The following is a 20,133-nucleotide window of genomic DNA, read 5'->3' as shown; positions in this document are numbered from 1 at the left end:
TGCACAACATGGTGCTCTGTTTGTCCTTAAAATATTAGCTGAGGACAATGAAATGGGCAAAGAAGCTTTTCCCTAAATAAATTCTGCTGAGACAACAACTTAGCCAAGCCAACCTTGCTTCCCATGTCTGCCATGTAAATGGCCACTGATGAGATTCTAAACAGAAGCTGGATGTAACATTCTGCCAAGGCTGAACAGTCACGATCCATCTTCATGGATCTCCACTTGTTGCAGGTTTGGATATTGATATAAAGATTCATGAACTACACTCGCGAACACAATTTTTGTTCCCGTAATTTTGGTCTGACAGCCGTTGTTAACTAATTTTTAGGCGTGGAACTGATCTCAGTTTTTCACTATCACGGCAAATCCAGCCTGTTTTCTTAAATATTATATTAAATAAATTAATACAGTATTATGTAAGTAAAACATTGAGATAGAATAGTTACAAGCTTTGGAAAAACAAAACAACAACATAAAGAGAAATAGACTTACAACAGTATGCAGTTGATTACAAGGTTAAGAGAAAAGCCAGGACTAATTAAACATCTTAACTCCTATGTTAGCTTTCTGCACTATAAAAAAAAAAAAAAGAAGAAGAAAAACGCTGGTAAAGTTTTTTTTCACTCAGAAATTCAAAGTAAATTTTACAAGGAGAGTTATTAAAAAAAAGAGAGAAAAAAAAGACACTCAAGGGTTGAGGAATGAACCCACAACCTTCAGGTTGTGAGACAGCCACTCTACCACCTGAGCCATGCCGCTCTTGCTGTTTATTGTCTATTGATGGTGTCAGGCCCTTGTACCTCCAATAGAGCTGTTTGTGGTCTAATTTTGGACACCAGCAATGCAGTATAGTGGCAAATAGCAAGAGTGGCATGGCTCAGGTGGTAGAGTGACTGTCTCTCAAGCTCTAGGTCATGAGTTTGCTTGAGTAACTTTTTTTTTTGAATGACTGTCAATCAATGTGGTTTCACTTTGCATCAAAATGAGAGCTGTTCCTAACACTCCATTACAATTGCATTATTAATCTGCTTGATTGCTGGAAAATTATTAAAACTACAACCACAGCGAAAACCTTTGTGACAGTGCCAGTCAAAACCGGATCTGATTGGTTTGTATACATGCGCAAAGTAAACATGTCTGCCAGACTGTATAACATGTTGTGTTTTTAGTCCCCACATGCCATACGGTACACATATAAGATGGACGCCGAAGAGTGGGACAAGGTACTCAATTAGACATGGAGTTTGGCCACTCTCCGCCCTTTACAGCTGACCAGCGTTTGTAAAAAGGAATCAGACCTGATTGGTTTATAAGGGCGGAGAGTTTCCTGTGATAGTGCACCCAGGCTGAGTGTGTGTGTAGCTGTATCTAACTCATAGAGCTTGTGTTAGTCTCCCTGAGAGTTTGATGGGCTTTGTTGAGCCGTGTGCATTTAGGCCACAATGCCTGCTGTGGCGTAGGAAGGACTGTGGCACGTATTTGCGTGCATTGTCGTGCCATATATGTGTGCAAAAACCAAACAAAATGGAGCTTGTGTAATTTCCTTGGGCTTTAGTGTGTCGCCTTAATGTTTGTGTGTGCAAATGGTTGTAGCCACATGTGGCTTTTCATGTAATTTATCAAGTGGACGGCGGGGAAGGCTGCCCTAACGTCGACAAGACGTCGTGTTGCTCTCTTGAGGTCAACATGCCATTAAAGCAGCTTGAGCAGCGTGTGGTTATCTGCAGATTGAGGCTGGATGTGCCTAAAATGGCCCCGGCGATGCAATAAAACACGGCTGGAGGATATGATATAAAACGCCAACCTCCCTCTGGACCGCAAGTCCCAGTCTTGCCCACAGGAAGTGATAATACTGACCACGGGAAGTGCTCAAACAACCACAGGATATGATAAGTGAGAGGCTCGTTTAGCTTAAATGAAGCGCTGACTTTTTATCTTTGGTGATGAGAGGGAGATGGCGGCAGGGTCTGTTCTCACTGGAGGGAAGAAAAAACACTGTGGAATTTAGGAAAGCAGGTGTCATCCCCTTTTTCCCCCACTTAATCTTCTTTCCCTTTAATTCTTCTGGAGCGCAGGGGTGTTTATGGCGATCTTGTTGGTTGTTGTGCATCACTAGTACAGTATAACCCAGATTACAAATCAGCGTGACCCAGTTGCTAGCAGCACAGCTTGCGTTCGTGCCGCACTCGTGTGACGATGTGAAAAATAATAGATTGCAGCTCTGCTATGTTCCCGACACGTAAATTGAATAAACAAGCCTGCCTGGAGTTTGCCCACATGGAAATCAGCAGTTTGCATCAACCCATGTTGACGCAGCCTCAGCATTAAATATTTATTAAGCTGTTGTTCTCGATGAAATGGCGGAAAGCGTGCAAATATTGTCCGACTTTGTGTTGAAGTTCGAACACGCTTGCCATTGTGACGCATCATCGCTCCACTCTTCGTCAAAACATGTCAAGCGTGACCCCCACCGCCTATTTACAGTCGGACTTACCTTCATCTTCTCTCCCCCTCCCACACGCGCAGGGCTGCCGGAGGACCCGAGGTTGCCATGGGAACCGGCCCCTGGCCCCAACCCCCAACTGAAGCTGAGCAGCTCCAAGCCCTCATGGCTGCGGCTAATGGTGAGTTAGACACTCACTGGCAAATCTCCTTTCACATTGCTGCTGTTGCTTAAACAAAAAATAGTTTGAGTTGAATTGTTTGTCTCCTGTTTGATTTCTATTTATTTATTTATTGCGCTTTGTGTTGTGTGGCAAAATTTAAATAATGAGTAAGCTTTGGATATGCTGCGATTGGTTGGCAACCAGTCCAGGGTGTCCCCCGCCTACTGCCCAGAGCCAGCTGAGATAGGCGCCAGCAGCCCCCGCGACCCTTGTGAGGAATAAGCGGTCAAGAAAATGGATGGATGGATGGATGGATATGGTGAAAAAAAAAAAAAAAAAAGAACCAGTTCTTTATTGTTATTTATCAGTTATTTATTGAATGAAGCAAACAGTCAAACAAAGAAATACAAAATAATACAGGAATATTGAGGGGGCTGATTTGATATACAGTCGCATTTTTTTTTTCTCAATACTTTTTTTTGCGTGTGTGTGTTTGTTTGTTGTTTTTTTCCAGAAAAAAATGTAGGAATATCCCTGTTTTTTCTTTATTTTATTTTATTTATATATTTATTTATTTTGCACTCCCGTGTTTGCCCTCCCCTGCACTCAAACGGAGCTCACACAATTGTCGACTCACTTGGAAAAGACGCTTAATGTGGCCTATAAAAGCAAAGTTTTAATTTAAAAAAGCAAAAAGAGAAACTGAAGAGGGAACAGATCGTTCGCAAACAAGCTGCCAAGTCATTAGTCCAGTTTCCACTGCTGTTTTCATCCCATTGTCAGTCACGTGGAGAAAAAAAAAATCCTTCCTTATGCTCATCCGTACTCACGTCAGCACAATATAAGCCCGAGTGGCCCATCCATGTCATTAGGGGGGAAAAGAACGTACAATACACGGTGAAGGTCATCTCTAAAGTCACTGATAGGAAGGAAGAGGGATGTCGTGCACATTTGTCAATACTGTAAGTAAGCGCAAGGTATTTTCCATTCATGTTTACGTAAGGGCGCAGCTGAATCAGTGGGGTTGGGGACAAGAGGGTGGGTTGGGTTAGCGTTTGTGGCTCTGCATTGCAGAGGCTGAGGAAGAATTATGAGCGGAGCAGTGATGCACGCAGAGCAGAGGACAAAGCGAGAGACATCAGACTCCATCGTTTGTAGCACTAAAATGTAGTTTTTTACCTATTTGATATAAATGAAGAATAAAACTCAAATCACGGCAGATCATAACGCTTCTTTTCGATGCACGTAAGTCACTAAATTGCTACTTCATCCAACACTCAGTTTTAAATTCTAAACCTACAGAGTATTTAAAAACTAGTTTCAGCTAATTCTCATCCAGTTTCTTTATAAAGTGCTAGCCTGACAAGTATGGTACATCGTTTTGATACAATGTCTGTATGTATTGTTGTAAACATTTGCAAAAATTCAAACTCATTTTTACTAGATGGGTTGGGTAAGCAAAGATGTGCCAAACTACCATGTTTAAAGCGCACTTAGCCTTTGAGCAGACCTTTTTTGTAGCAAGAAAGAGAGCCTCAAAAATTAGCTTGCAAAGCTACAAACCATGCAACAAGCGGTGATTTGTTAAGACTGACAAAATTCTTTCAACGTTTAGCATAGATTTATAGAAATAAACTTAACAGAAAACACAACAGAAGAGGTGGTTACGTGAAAAAAAATAACAACACATTTTTAAGTGACAGCTACAAGCATTAGTTAGCATGGTTAGCCAAAGAGAGTGCTAATAGAGGCTAACCCTAAACCTGCCTGGAAAGTTTTGAGCAGAAATAGACAGATAACGTGAAAGCTACTCCTACTTACTGTACAAATTTTAGTAGCTTCAGACATGCGTTTAAATTCAGTTCAAAGCTTTGAAGCATTAACACTTGCATTTCTAAATCAGGGATTGGCAAACAGTATCTGAGTGAATTGAGAGAATTCTTTTGTCTTAATACATTCTTACCTTAAAGATAGATGCTGCATATTGTTTTTTTCTAATTCCATTGCAGCTTTTTCATGACAGAGATGACTTCTTGTTGTTACTTGTTTAAAGTACCTATGATTAGCCAATCAGTAAATTCTGATACATTTCCGGATAGTTCATAATATGGCTGGACGATTATGGGGATAATAGTCATGACTGATATTGAAAACATGATTAGTAAAAATATTATTCATTGATTTCAAAACTTTTAAACTTTTCAAAACTATTTTGTCACTGCTATGAAACACTTGTGTCCATTTTTTCCCCTTTTTTTTTTTTTTTTTTTTTTTACATTTTTTGGGACATCTGCCTTCAGTTTCATTCCAAAAACGTAAAAAAAAAATAAAAATAAAAAAAAAAAGGACACAAGTATAGTGATGTTAGAGTTTGAGTAATATAAAATAAAAGGAGCTGCTTATGTCCATTTTTTTTTATTTTATTTTTTTTGGGTGGGGGGTGAAACTGAATGCAGACGTCCCAAAAAAGTACAAATATAAAAATGGGGAAAAAAATGGACATGAGTGTTTTTTCACATAGCAGCGACAATTTATTCTATACTATTCAAAACTAACATCACTATTCACATTTTGATCCCTGCACATTGAACATTTTAAGTATAAAATGACCTTGGAAATGTGTGTAGTTGAAGGCACCGTTAATTCATTGTAAAGGTCTCTTTGACCTTGTGAGCATTTTGATTTTGCAGTCCCAATTTTGGCTCGCAACTCAAAGCAAAAATTGAATTCTCGTTTTCTAATGACTTTTTCCACCCTTTCCCCCCCATCAGTGAGCGAGGCGACCGGCACCCTGGGACCCGGCACGATGGGCCTGAGCACCCGCTACAGCCCCCAGTTCACCCTGCAGCACGTGCCCGACTACCGGCAGAACGTCTACATCCCGGGCAGCACGGCCACGCTGACCTCCAACCCCCAGCAGCAGCAGCAGCAGGCCATGGCCCAACAGGCCGGCCAGCAGGCCCTGCCCCCGCCCCAGCCGGGCCAGCCCGAACCCCCGAAAGCCGCCCAGACCCCCGCCTCCAAGAAGAAGTCCACCAAGAAGGAGAAGAAGTAGAGAGGGAGGCAGTTGGAATGCTCGATCGGGTCTGATGAGAGATGAAACCCCCCACACCCCGCCATGAGGTTTCGTACGATGGACGGTTCTGATGGTTCTTTGGAAGCGAGAAGGAAGTGCGAACATGCCGCATGCTTCTGATTGTAATCAGTCGGTACTTACTGGCTGGATATGGGGGGTTATTGTGATTTTCTTTTTTTTTTGTTTTCCTTTTAGCTAAGACAAGAAACCTCCCAAGGTTGACAAGGCTTAGAAGCAGATGTATTCAGAGAAACGTTTTTGTCTTTCATGTTGGATTTCTTGTGCTCTTTCCCTCAAGCGGGAAGTCACCTGTTGTGCGTACGCTAGTCGCCATGATATTTCGATGTAGGCTCGGCCTTTGCGGGATCTCCAAGCATACAAGGCCGTTCTTTTACCGCTATTACAAACTCGTCTGCATGCTCTTTCAAGGTTCAAACCACATTGTACTAGTTTAGAGTTGCAAACTATGCATTGCAATAAGCAAAAGAGGATGATGCCACGCCCCCTGGCCCCGCCCCCCTGCTAAATCGCTGGTAAACGGAATGCACATGTAGCATTTAGCTGGCAAAAAAAAAAAAAAAAGACTTTTGTATTTTGAAAAAGTAAGACCTCCTGAGCATGTGTCCACAATGAGAGGCAACAGCTGCCCCCAAAAACCCCAACGCAGCCCCTCACTGCGCCATATTGAGAGCCAACCTGAAGTAATGCAATGACGTCGGGTATGAATCACATTCAGATGAAGTATTTGACCTTATTTTGTTTGCTACGCTAGCATGAGATATGAAGTCCAGATGGTGATCGGGGGTTGTGGTGACGGCTTGCAAATCTTGGTTCCATTGGCCCGTCAGGGTGGGCAACCTGGGCTCAAACCACTGAATGTACAGAGGAACCACTGTAGCCCCGCCCACCACTCGCCCAAATGCACTTGTCCTTAGCCACTATTCAAAATCCCCCATCCGCCTGCTTGTAAATAAACACAAGTCCTGTTGATGGTATGAGCCGGGTGTTTGTGTTGTAGGGACCGCCGCCGTCCAACCTTTTCCAAAATCAAAAGTCCTTCTCCACAAAAGCGTGGCTCACTACTGGAATGTGTTGCATTTTGTTTTCCAAGAAAATTGAGAAAACTACAGATTTTAAAAAAAAATTACAAAAAAAATATATAAATGAAAATCTGAGATGTTCTTCAACAGTTTGTGTTGCAATGTAGTAACTAAGCACCATGCCAACTAACTCTTCAGTGTAAATAAACTAAAGATAACTTTAGATAAGTGACACACGTAGACTAGTTAACTTGTGATATATGTGTTGCGCATATTTTTGTGTTCATTTTCTCTTCTATCTTTTATCACCCTGTAAAGAAACGACAAAAAAATATGAATATGTTTCTATCCTTCTGTAACCTTTCAATGTTCTTTTTGCGGTGATTGATCTTGTGCATTCTCTTTCTGTCCATATGAACAAATGACTATAAATATTATATACGTGTACGTCCGTCCGCTGCTGAATTAATACTACTCTATCCTGCTGTATTATCTTTCTTATCAAATGCTTAACCCCACCCCTCCCCACGCTTTATCCCTGTGTTACTCTTATTTTTATGCTAATATTTATATTGCTGTTTTATTTTCTCTTGAACACTGACGTTTCAAATAAAAAGATTATGAAATCAGCTAGATTTGCCTGTGTCTCGTTTTCTCTCCATAACAAAGTTAACATGCCAAAATTAGGAATACTGAAATAATGATGACATCATCTGAATTTATGCACAAAGTGAACCAGTGTGAAATCTGGGCCTGTTTTGTTGAACAAAAAAAGATGAAATACTTGATGACTTGGTGAATTGTTCTGTCACTTTAAGTTGCTGTCATAGGAAGATGAACAAAGATGCGTTTGTCCTTACGGCAATCATTATTTTCAGACAAATTTTGTTGAATTGGATAATTCCCCACGGCACTCGTGATGCTCTATCACGGCACCCTGCTAGGGAAGTTCTAATGCATCCCAGAATTCTTTGCTGTGTTCCCCTTCTGATCAAATTTTCAAACACGAGGCCACAAAATAACATTTGACTCACAAATTTTAAGAAAACAGTTTATTTATATCCAGATTACATTTGCTCACAATCTGCAACTGTCAAGTTGTTTTGAGGCAGAGCAATTACACATTAAATAATTAGAGGCAACAAGATCATCAGCATGTTTATGTTGGATGGCCTCAGAATGATGCAGTACAATCGCAGTAATGAACACATTGTTATCAATATCTTTGTGACAGTGTCACGCTAGACAAAAACGTCAATGTTATACAAACAAACAAACCATTAATAATCCAAACACTAATGCAGAGAAAATTCTTTAAAGACACATAATGTTTTTAGTAGCCAGTGCAACCTTCCATGGATCTTTTCGCCGCCATCTTAACACAATAACAGAGGAAGCTAAAAATAGCCTCCCGAGATGTCGCCGCGCAGAAGTGAACGGGCGGTCTTTGACTGGCTGCATGCTGCAGATGTTGGGGGATGGAGGCACGGACGAGATGTGGAGTGAGGGCGGCGTCGCGATGCCGATGCAGCTTGCGAAACGTGTGCGGAAGTGTGCTTCCTGTTCCTCTATTCACGCTGTGGATAAATGGTAACTCAACTCAACAACTCAACTCAACTCAAGTTTATTTAATATAGCGCTTTCAGACGAGGGTAATGTGACTTTAAAAAATATATATATATGAGATCTGGTTGATTCAATATTCTTCATTATTATTATTATTATTATTATTATTATTATTATTATTATTAATTTATTTATTGTATTTTTATTTTTTACCATAAGGATCGACTGTAGAAACAAGATTCAATTTTCTTGTTTAAAAAAAAAGAAAAAAAAGAAGAAGAAGACTAATCCCAGCATCGGGACATCAGACACAACTATTTGCATACCCAAAATGGCCGACTCCCGTTTCCCCACCTCTCTGTCATTGTGTTCGGTGGTTGCTATGGCAACTGTCAGCCCCAGTGAGCACGCTGTTCTCCCCTCTCCGCGTTCAATCTGTGCAGCAGCCATGTTGGTATGGTCCTGCTGAGCTGCAGGAAGACAAACACATTGAACACATTAGTCAGAGCCGAAATACAGGAAACACACAAACACCCACACACGCACACGCACGCACACCGATGAGTCAGACATAGTAAAGCACTTTGGCCCAGTTTGATTGGAATGTAGAAAGTAGACCGAATTCACATTTGGATGAAAGAAAATCCCCATTGTATGTAATGACACACACAATGACATTTTATTCCTAAATGTAATTTCCTGTCCAGTCAACCCATGAGTAAGAACTGCGGCTAATGTGCTACAGTAGCACATGACCGATGAAATGTCGAGGGGGGTTCGGAGGGGGACAGAAAGATCTTTATTGTGGTGCGTCTAATGTATAGCTTCAAAGTCACTTCATCAGCTGATGACTCACAGAGACTGCTTGTTGTGGCAGTCTCTCAATGTGGCGACAGAGAAGAGAGAAGCGCTTGTTCTCTTGTGGCCCCTTTACGGCCCCCACACCGTCTCGCCCAATTAAGCACATTCCCACTCATTAGACACAGCAACACAAATGCACATTAGAAATAAATCCAGTGACGTATAGCAGAATTATCCAATATCATGGATGACCTCTTTCACTTAACGGTAGGCAGAAAACAAAGACACAGCAGGGGGGAACAAATAGACATAGTTAGAGACACCCCCCCTTTCATATTATTAGGCACAAGTGTGGTGAAAACATCACTGTCACAAGGTTCCGAGTTCAAATGTCAGGTCAGACTTTCCTGTGTGGAGCTTGTCCTGCTCGCGATTTTGCGTTTTCAACTTTTGCTTAAAGGAAGGCTCCTTTAATTTTACATGTATGGCTTGATCGGCAGTAAATAGTTAGTTTAGCTATTCGTTATTATACTGCACGGACTGTTTTATTTCATAATTCATTTGAGTGTGAACATCGTCAAGTACGGGGATGAGGACGTTATGTTGTGTTCTGTCCCGCTGTTCTTCCTGTGGTGCATTCCAGTTTCATTTGCATTTCTATTAATTTCGTTCGCATCCAAACCATTGATAACCAGCCTAGGTAACGGCGTCTCGCATTTCCTTAATTCATTCTGTCTATAAATAAATACAGTTAATACACAACCTTCTTACAAGCTTTCGTTTACATCATCGGGACTCCACGCAAAAAAAGAAAAGGAAAAAAAACAGCTCGGGGAAGTTGGGCGCTGTAACGACAATACAGTATATATAATATTATTTTTTCTTTTTCCTGAAATAACTGCAACTGCACCAGTGCTGTGTGCATCATACAGTACGATTTGTTATGTATTTATTATGGACGCCAGTCACGTCATAATACTCAATTTATCATAACAGTATTATTAAAAATGGGTCAATAGTTTATTTTGTGCCCGAAAAGACCATCTGGCGCCACAACTTTCACATCCAAGGCAGACTGTCCTTCGGTAGGGTTATTTTGTCGTGTTGGCTCGAAGCGATAAGGTTTAATCCTTCCGGGTTTGACGCTAGATGCACGGCTGCGTTTCATAGTGTAGCGTCGTTTACACACTAGTGACGTAAACATCCGGGTTATCTAGTCACGTGTAACAATCATGCCGGCGTTCGATTCATTTTAACATCGGTTTAAAAGTTATTAAATGTACATAAAAAAATAATCACGTTACCAAATTAATTATTGAAAAAGTAGCAACTTTTTGCTGCTGAAAATGGATGAATAAGTAAAGTGTCCCTTTAACTTTGGCAAGAATCCTTCCAAGTGAGCCAGAACGCAGGAAAATAAAATTAAATGCGCGGTCATTAAAAAAAAATTAAAAAAAAATAAAAAAAGCCATATAGTGTAGTTAAAAAAAAAATGTAAATCAAAGCTTTACTATAAATGGTTGTTTTAACTTACTAAACATCAGCTAAAAAAAACACTTTACTATGAATGGTTATTTACAACGAAAAATCAGCCTTATTATACATGGTCGTTTAAAAAAAAATGCCTTACTATACATGGTTGTTTAAAAAAATTAATTAAAATAAAAAAAATAACAATGCCATGGTCATTTAAAAAAAAAACAACTCTGACTATACAAGGTCATTTAAAAAAAACGCTATTATACATGGCTGTAAAAAAAAAAAAAAAAAAAAAAAAAAAATGCCTTACTATACATGGTCATTTAAAAGAAGAAGAAAAAAACACCTTCCGATGTATGTTTTTTTTTTTTTTTTTTTTTAAATGCCTTTCACATGGTCGTATTTTAAAAACAATGCCTTACTATACATGGTTGTTTAAAAAAAAAAAAAAAAAAAAAACACCTTACGGTGATAAAAAACAAAACAAAAAACACCTTACTATAATATACATTGTCCTTTAAGCAAACACGCCTTACTATACATGATCGTTTAATAAAAAAAATAAAATAAAAAAAACGCCACATGGTTGTTTGAAAAAACCCGCCTTACTATATATAGTCATTAAAATAAATAAATAAATAAAAAAAAATAAAAAATAAAAAAAACTCCTTACTAAACATGGTCATCACGGTCTATCTGAAACAAACACGCCTTACTATACATGATCGTTTAATAAAAAAAAACCCAAAAAAACGCCACATGGTTGTTTGAAAAAACCCGCCTTACTATATATAGTCATTAAAAAAAAAATAAAAAACTCCTTACTAAACATGGTCATCATGGTCTATCTGAAGAAGCTTCTTTCAAGCTCCTTTCGCGCCACTGAGGCTGACATCTGATCCTCATTAGGAAAGAACAGGAAGTGATGTCATGGCAGAGTGTGGCGGGACAGGAAGTTGCCACCGCCTCCCCCCGTGTGTCCGGTGAATAGGAAGGAGCCCGCCCCCGACACACTTCCTCTCTTCTTCCTTCCCTTGACCCCCCAACTATTTCCCCCCCTTTGGTGCAGCTGCATGTCATGGCGGCTCCACACATGTTGGAGGTCACAGAGCTCTTCTGTCCGTGAACAATGTGCTGGATTTCCTCCCGGCAGACACACATGACTTTGTCATAACTCTTTGTTGGCATGTAGTGTGTGTTGTTTACAATGCCGTCATTGACTTAAGTGACACACTTAGTGAAAAGTGCATGTGAAGCATTTTTTTTTTTTTTTTTCAGAAGATGAAGTCTGCACTGCTTTTCTTCAGATGGATGCGCTTTATCAAAAATTTAACACGAAGAACCAATTTCCTCCTGACTCACTCAGCCATCTCCAAAAATACACTTTTGAGAATCCTGTATGACCTCAGTTACTCGCAGTGACCACTTTGTACACATATACAAGCACCTCTCAATATGACACATTTTACTCTTTAACATGAGTTTGAATGTGACTGGTTAATTTTAAAAACAGCCACATCTCAAGTATTGGAGGGTGTGCACATTTGTGCAACCACATAATCTTAGTTGTTTATTTTACATCCCCTCACTAAAACTATTATTATTATTATTATTATTATTATTATTATTATTATTATTATTATTATTATTATTATTATTATTATTATTATTATAAAATTGAGTTGTACAGGTCATAGGTCACATTTATGGTATAAAAAGTTCTAAAATTATTTCCTGGCTCTCATTTAGTTTCATCACACAAACCTGGTCTTTGAACAGGGGTGTGTAGACTTTTTTTGGTTACTGAACCAGCAAAACTTAAGTATATCTTATTTAGCATTTTGTGGATTAAATTAAAACCAATAAAAAAATAAAAACAAAAAAAATGAATACAACAACAACGACAATAATAATAATAATAATAATAATAATAATAATAATAATAATAATAATAATAATAATAATAATAATAATTAAAAACAAAAAATGAATACAACAACAATAATAATAATAATAATAATAATAATAATAATAATAATAATAATAACAATAATACTACTACTACTACTAATAATAATGATAATAATAATAATAATAATAATAATAATAATAATAATAATAATAATAAAAATAATCATAATAGGGGCGGCACGGTAGTCGAGTGGTTAGCACGTCCGCTTCCCAGTTCTGAGGTCTCCGGTTCGAGTCCAGGCTCGGACCTTCCTGGGTGGAGTTTGCATGTTCTCCCCGTGCCCGCGTGGGTCTTCTCCGGGTACTCTGGTCTCCTCCCACATTCCAAAGACATGCATGGCAGGTTAATTGGGCGCTCCGAATTGTCCCTAGGTGTGCGTGTGAGTGTGGATGGTTGTTCGTCTCTGTGTGCCCTGCGATTGGTTGGCAACCAGTCCAGGGTGTCCCCCGCCTACTGCCCAGAGCCAGCTGAGATAGCCGCCAGCAGCCCCCGCGACCCTTGTGAGGAATAAGCGGCCAAGAAAATGGATGGATGGATAATTCTAATAATGTTTCAATACAACAAACACCTCAAATAAAATAATTCACTAATACAAAAATTAAAAAATAATCATTTGTTTGAAATTGTTGATCTTCACTCTTGCACAGTACAAAACAGTACATAATTAGTTAAATGAAAATGTATAGCATGACTGAACTAAAAACATGTTACAGTCTCCTTAAGTCCTCGGTTTATTCAACAACAAATTTAGCATGTTTCTCACAAACGATTCTAATTTGTCTTCTTTCTCTCAAAGGCGGCGCCAATTAAACTGGAGCACTGGAGCCTGAATGTTGCTATGGCTATAACACTAGCCTGATTTCAAGTAATGTGCTGGCTGCAGACTGGCCTGAATCACAGCAAACAGCACAATGCTCCCTTTCAAGGCTCTTTTTTTTTCCCTTCATGTGAAAAGGCCCTTCTCTGCACTTTCTTACTGCAGTCATCTTCTGGCCTCGTCTCTTCTGCCAAGAGCCCTCGCGCCGGTTTTCTCAGCTGGGAGGATGGAAATCAGACAGTGGGAGAGAAACTGAGAGACAGGAAAGGCGAGAGGGGGGGAGAGCTCGTGTAGGGAGGGAGGTCTTGAATTTAGGCTCAAAGAGGAGGGCGTGTAAATGCTTTGTTGTGAGTGCTTTACAATGCAAGGTGACGTGACACAAGCCAGGTGTGATCTATTGGCTGTAAAAAAAAAAAAAAAAAAAAAAAAAAAATTACAGTGAGAAGCTGAGGAACTACACTCATAAAATGCTAAAAGCATGTAGAAATATTTGGTAAAAAAATAAATAAAAAAATAAAAAAAATAAAAAAATGAAACCATTAGATGCCTAGCCTTAAATACAATAAAAACACAAGTGACTTTTTTTTTTTTAGTCTGTTTACGACGTCCCAGCTAACACAAACTACAATTAACATAATGTTGTATTTTGTTCATTTATGTATTTATTTATTCATTTATTTTTATTTTATATTTTGACTGTCCATCAACTGGGCACTTCTGCACAATATTATTGATGTAATCGATTGATTAACTTAGACGAGTCTTTCTTTACATTATATTTTACTATTAGTAAAAAAAAAAAAAAAAAATCAATAAATGAATTAGGGGTGTCAGGCAGTTTAAATTTTTAATCGTAATTAATCGCATAACTTCTATATTTAATTAGCAATTAATCGCAAATTTTATATCTGTTCTAAATGTACAATAAATTGTACAATAAAAATTGTATTCCTAAGTTTCATATTCATAAAAGTGGAAAAAATATTCAACTAATAGAAATATGGCTGCATATTAGTCATTGATAGTCATTTCATAATAATTCATAAAATTATGTTAAAAATTAAAAAAAAATACTGTACTGTAAAAATGTGTGATATTGATTTGTGTTGAGGTCATTTTCTGCCACTAGATGGCATAATTGCACTTGTAAGACAACGTGACAGCTCGGTACATTTTTCTTTTTGTATTTAGAGCCATCTAGAGCCATCTAATCTTTAACATAAAGTAAGTTTGTGAAATTCTGCACATTTTGTAAAATACAACTTGACCCCAGTCTTCACAAATATATGCATTATTATTACATTTATTACTGCTAAATGTTGACATGGACGCGTCTGCTGTGTTACGACTGGAATCCAGGCGTTAAAGGAACTTTAAATTAATTAAAAAATAATGCACTAATTCTGACACCCCTAAATTAATAAAATAAAATAGTCACTCTCAATAGAGTAGACTGGACATTAGTAACACTTCAGGTGTCATGGTCTCGCATTATCTCAAGATGGGACCAACTTGTTGAATACATCCATCCATCCATCCATTTTCTTGACCGCTTATTCCTCACAAGGGTCGCGGGGGGTGCTGGCGCCTATCTCAGCTGGCTCTGGGCAGTAGGCGGGGGACACCCTGGACTGGTTGCCAACCAATAACTTGTTGAATACAAACAAGCACTATTGACACCTACATTTGGTGTAATAAACATTTTGATTTGTTTGTCTGCCATCAGTGAAAATATTATTTTACATGAAACCAGTAATGCAAAACAAGCTTGGAGGCCCCATTTTTAGGGCAACAGGAGTGTCCATCTGGTGCAGTAAGATTTTTGGCATCCTCTTCCCCCACCCTGCCCCCACACACACATACATGCATAACCCCAATCCCCCTTTTACAATCCTTAAACCCCATGAACATACATACATTCAGCCCCTGAAGCCACCACACCCCCCAGTACAATCCTCAGTATCTCATCAGCTTCTCTTCACTGCTGCCGTCGTCATGGAAACAGAAATTCCCCCCCTCCATGCGAGCCATGAAAATGTGCAGCAGTGACAACTCTTGCGCCACGGCGACAGGTGTTGCCGCGGAAATGGCGCAGCTGCCCCGTGGATATTACTGACAAATAAGCATATCAGATCTTTTCCTCCTTGTGGCTCAAAAGTATTGGGACAGCAGGTTATTTGAGTGGGAGGATAGGGTTTAGTTTGGGGTTGGACATCAGTCGCCATCATAGCACCAGACACAGATATGCTGACACCCTTATCCAGATGATGCAATACAGTACGCTGTTAAAAAAAAAAAAAGAAAAAAAAAAAGGTAACATTTAAAAAAACTAGTAATTTTTTCACTCAGAAATTCAATTTACTATTTTATTTAGAAGAAGAAGAAGGTGCTATGTAAGCGTTGATGAACAGACTAATTAACAATTAATTAATTAAATAAATAAAGACTTTCAGCTTGGGTGACAGCCACTCTACCACCTGAGCCATGCCACTCCTTCTGTGTATTAGTATATTGCTGGTCAGGTGGAATCCTCGTACCCCCAAGACCGGTTTTTGGTCTCATTTTGGACACACCAGCAATGCGGTAGAGTTGCAAACAGCAAGGGTGGCATGGCTCAGGTGGTAGCAGCTATCTCTCTCTCTCTCTCTCTTTTTTTTATTTTTATTTTTTTTAATAAACTTATAAAATGTACTCAGAACTTTCTTTGTAAAATATAATTGGAATTTTTGAATGAAAAAAAAAACTTTTTCCCCCCAAGTAAAAAGATTCCCTATTTTTACAGTATGTAATTTAAAAAAAATAAAAAATAAAAAAAAGCCTATGAAATGTCCTGAGAATGAAAACAAGCCCATTCTTGAATCTTTCAGCACTACCTTCTTGTCATATAACCCAGATAAAAAATGTCCTAGATAAAAAAAAAAAAAGACTCTCATTTTTGAGACCCCTCCTCCTCCTATCATCATCATCATCATCATCATCATCATCATCATCATCATCATGGTGTGTTCCGCTCAGGAGATGCAGGAGGAGGTCAGCAGTCATGTGTGTCACCGTGTCCATGTCCATGAATGTCAAATATTCATGCGACTCTTCAGAACCTCACAAAAAGAGATGATGTCTGCACCGGGGCACAGCAGACTGCCAGTTTCCATGGAAACCTTCACCATCCGCACCGTCGCCCCTCCCCTTCCTGACTCAGTTTGGTGGCAGCCGCACCTCCCAAGAGAATTGTATGAGACGCATCAGCATCTGAGTTAGCAGCAGCAGGTCACATAGGAAATTTAAAGTAAATAAATAAACCTGTGATCAATGTGAAATATAGGCGAGTTGAAAAAAAATGTTGCAATTAGACTCGTCCTTTCCTGTCTGTTTGTCAAAGCAGCCTCACATAGCCAGCATAAGCTGCTCACGCTAATGCTGCTGCACAATAGCTTTTGCTACTCTCTATTTACCACAAGCAGACCCCACCCACCATGCATGCTTTCATTCAAAACTGTCTTTTTGGACCTTTCATCTTCACGTTTGCACTTGCCGGCCACAAATTTGCAGTATCACCAATTTTTAGATAGACATTTGCCCGTGTCTCATTCAAATGTGCAGATGTACCTAATGTTGTGTCTCACTGTGCAGCTGTGCCCTCTCCTCTCTGTGTGTAGCCCTTGTTTCCAAGCCCCGCCCATTCTTCCCCTCACATTTGCCATCCTGCATGCCAAAGTGAGCCAAAATCACATGATTGACAGGAAAATCTGCAAGATGGCTGATGGTGGACGGTCTCTAGGAGTAAAACATGCCTCAATTTAACAATGAAACAAAGGAGGGAAAATATCCAGGGAAGCTGGTGCAAATATCTCATTCCCCCTGGCTGGATGTGGGTGTAACCATGACAACCGGGCAAAGGAATGATGTCATTGTCTCTGTCTTTACCCTCAACATTTTATTGTCTCGTATCCGGGGGAAAATGGCAACTCTCTTGAACCTCCTTGCAAATATGTACTGTATATCATGCATGCATTAAAATAAGTTTATTCAACTAGAAGGACTTTATGAGTTTTGAAATGTCTGCTAGAAGCAATTTCAGCCTCCAAATGTCACCGTTATGCACTGTCTAGCATGGCCCCCCTCCCCGCACGGGATTTGGAAGGCAGAAGACGAGTGCTCCCAGTGGAAATCAGATTGCTGCAGGCTCATCATGATGTAGGTCAATTGGCTGTTTACTGCCAAGTGGGCTTTCGGGCCACTCCGAGACAGAGACGGACAGATAGGGGGCAGCAGGGAGGGCCCACACAAACAAACTTCAAAAACAAGACCTCAAAACTGAAAAAGGACGCTCAACAATAATCATGTCATGAAGTGGGTCAGGGTCTGAGACTTTCGTGATCGGCGCCAGACAGCAATAACGGCCTGAGGGGTTGACAGGGGGTCCATGACGAAGAAAGCAGCGTGACCATCCAGTATGCTATACACAAAATGAGTATAAAAAGTCTACACACCCTTGTTCAAATGCCATATATAATGACGATGATAACCCACCTACTCCCAAAATGACCAAGATAATGAATTTTTAAACTTTTTTGCAATATAACAGCATCCAAATCACTGTACCACTCTGAATCAATATTTATCGACTAACATGACAAAAAAAAAACATGTTTAAAAAATAATAAAATATATACACCAGAGATCCTGATTAATACAGTAAATGCATTAATTTGCGCAAAATGCCACTGATGAGTTAGACAAAGTTGGACGTTAGAAATTCTGCTCCTACCGACCATACAAGAGAACCAAAAAATGCTGGCTTATTTTACTTTATTAAAAAAAAAAAAGACATTTTATGTCTTGCTAAACAAAGTGCATTTTCTGGAGAAATTGCGTGGGAATGCTGAAAGTTGAATGATAATAGCCGAGTGCTAAGATTTGAATGCATGTGGAACGTGAATGCTTAAGAAGTAAATTGAAAGATAAATTATGTGAAAATGACTAATTATTAATTGTAGTTGAATGATTAATGAATAAAAAGAAAACTTGAACTGCAACCAGTCTAGGGCAGGATTCAAACCACCTGTTTGCTGGTCAAAGCTCCACCGCACCACCCACTATAAGTATAAATAAAGGTTTTTCAGCATTCCCACAATTAGTGTTAGTGTGTATTGTTATAGGTAACTACTGAAGAGTTGATACTCGAAATTGTATTAGTCTTGAAAAAAAAAAAAAAAAAAAGGGGCGTTATTGAACACCCCTTTTGCTAATATAATACATTGTCCAGGACTTTGGATTCTGAAAGTCCTGGGCAGATCAGATTGACATGGCAACACAGAGGCTTAAATCTGATTGGGCAAAAATATATATAAGAGAAACGCTATGAAAAGAAGAGATGTCACAGAACAATTGAATTTTAGAATTAGGCTGCAAACGGTCTGTTTTTCTGATAGCGTTTAGACCAGCAGATTACTGACTACATGAAGATAACAGGAAAGAAGCAACAAAGTGATAACAAGAGACAAAGAAATAGAGATGACATCATCAGTCAACAGGATTGTAGTTTCTTTGAAGCGTGGCTGTGCTGATGGAGACGTTATTTATCAGCGTGATGGCACAGCCAATCGGTTGACATTTTAGTGGCCCGTGTTAATTGTCTGCTACTGGCGTGTCACACACAGGATGTCATACAAGCAGCCATGTCATTTCATCAAGGGCACAACATTAAGATATGATGACCAGGCTGCGAGCAGGTGTGTGAATCCATTTGCTGTCTTGGAAGCAAGTTAAGTCATTCAGTCACGTTATAGGAAAAAACAAAAAAAGTCTATTGGCAGTAACCAGCCCTCTTTGGTAAAGAATTGTGTTCTTGCCTGCTGGAAAGTTGAAAAGTGTCCAACGTGAACAAATGAGGGCAGGCTTGCGTCCAAACTTGTCTGAAAGAGAAAAGGCCAGCGAGAACAGTCCAGGAGTGTTCAGCCAAGTTTAAACTAAAATGAAACCTTTTATTTCACAGTGCTGCTGGCAACACCACTAAAAGATTGATACACAAACATACATTTGAAACAAAACATACAGGATGACGGTCCAAAATACATCAATTATATGTGGATTTATTGTTTTCATTCATCCACAGCTGAGGACACGTCTCCTCTCCTGCACTCCCTCCATCCTTTTCTCCTCCGAGATTCACTTTGCTACCTGGAGACCGACAGCCTGTCCAGGCCAGCCAATCACAGGCTGAGAAAAACATCATCCTGCGCCTCCATTGGTCGTCTGTTTCTGCTATCAATGGCCGTGTCATTGTGTAGTCTGGCACATAATACTGCCCTCTTTCTTTGTTCCAGACTATAAGGTCACACACATACATGCACGCAAACACACACACACACACACACACACAGATTTTCTCACAAGCACAATACAGTACAATAACAAGAGAATGAAGCATTCTGGGAAATCAGGAGGGGCTGAGAAATCGTGACGGATTAGAATGTTTTTAATCTGGATTTTCTCATTAAGACAAATTAGCATTTGCACACCATCCAAAAGCCATCGCTTAACTGAGACACTGCTAAGTAAAAAAAAAAAAAAAAAAAAAAAGTTATGTGTATGACATTCCTTGTTCTTAGACCTCTAAATACTTAAAGATACTTCATTAGTTAAAATCTAAACATTTTGAATACCAGAGCTGCTAAAATGATTACAGCTCGTATTTTAACAATGCCGATCACAGAATAAAATATAATTACACTGAAGATGGTGGACCTATAACTAGATGTAAATATCATGCC

The 20,133-nt window shown here is 39.3% G+C and overlaps 1 protein-coding gene across 50 annotated transcripts in view; it reads left to right on the top strand.

Moving 5' to 3' along the window:
• The window catches only part of LOC144025487 (protocadherin gamma-A12-like), a 223,696-nt gene extending 216,342 nt beyond the window's left edge, over window positions 1–7,354 (top strand). For 33 of the 50 annotated variants that reach the window (XM_077531597.1, XM_077531579.1, XM_077531578.1 and 30 more), the window contains 3 exons: window positions 1,173–1,226; window positions 2,530–2,627; window positions 5,381–7,354. In XM_077531597.1, the coding sequence (XP_077387723.1) occupies window positions 1,173–1,226; window positions 2,530–2,627; window positions 5,381–5,664 (436 nt within the window). In that variant the 3' untranslated portion in view covers window positions 5,665–7,354. The remainder of the gene's footprint in view (window positions 1–1,172; window positions 1,227–2,529; window positions 2,628–5,380) is intronic. The other 17 variants (XM_077531592.1, XM_077531547.1, XM_077531593.1 and 14 more) reach the window with 1 other exon arrangement.
• The last annotated feature ends 12,779 nt before the right edge of the window (window positions 7,355–20,133 follow it).

This window comes from Festucalex cinctus, chromosome 9 (genome assembly GCF_051991245.1).
Source record: "Festucalex cinctus isolate MCC-2025b chromosome 9, RoL_Fcin_1.0, whole genome shotgun sequence".
In the NCBI taxonomy this organism is placed as follows: Eukaryota; Metazoa; Chordata; class Actinopteri; order Syngnathiformes; family Syngnathidae; genus Festucalex; species Festucalex cinctus.
Note: the sequence above shows the minus strand (reverse complement) of the source record. Positions and strands in the feature narration are given on the sequence as shown.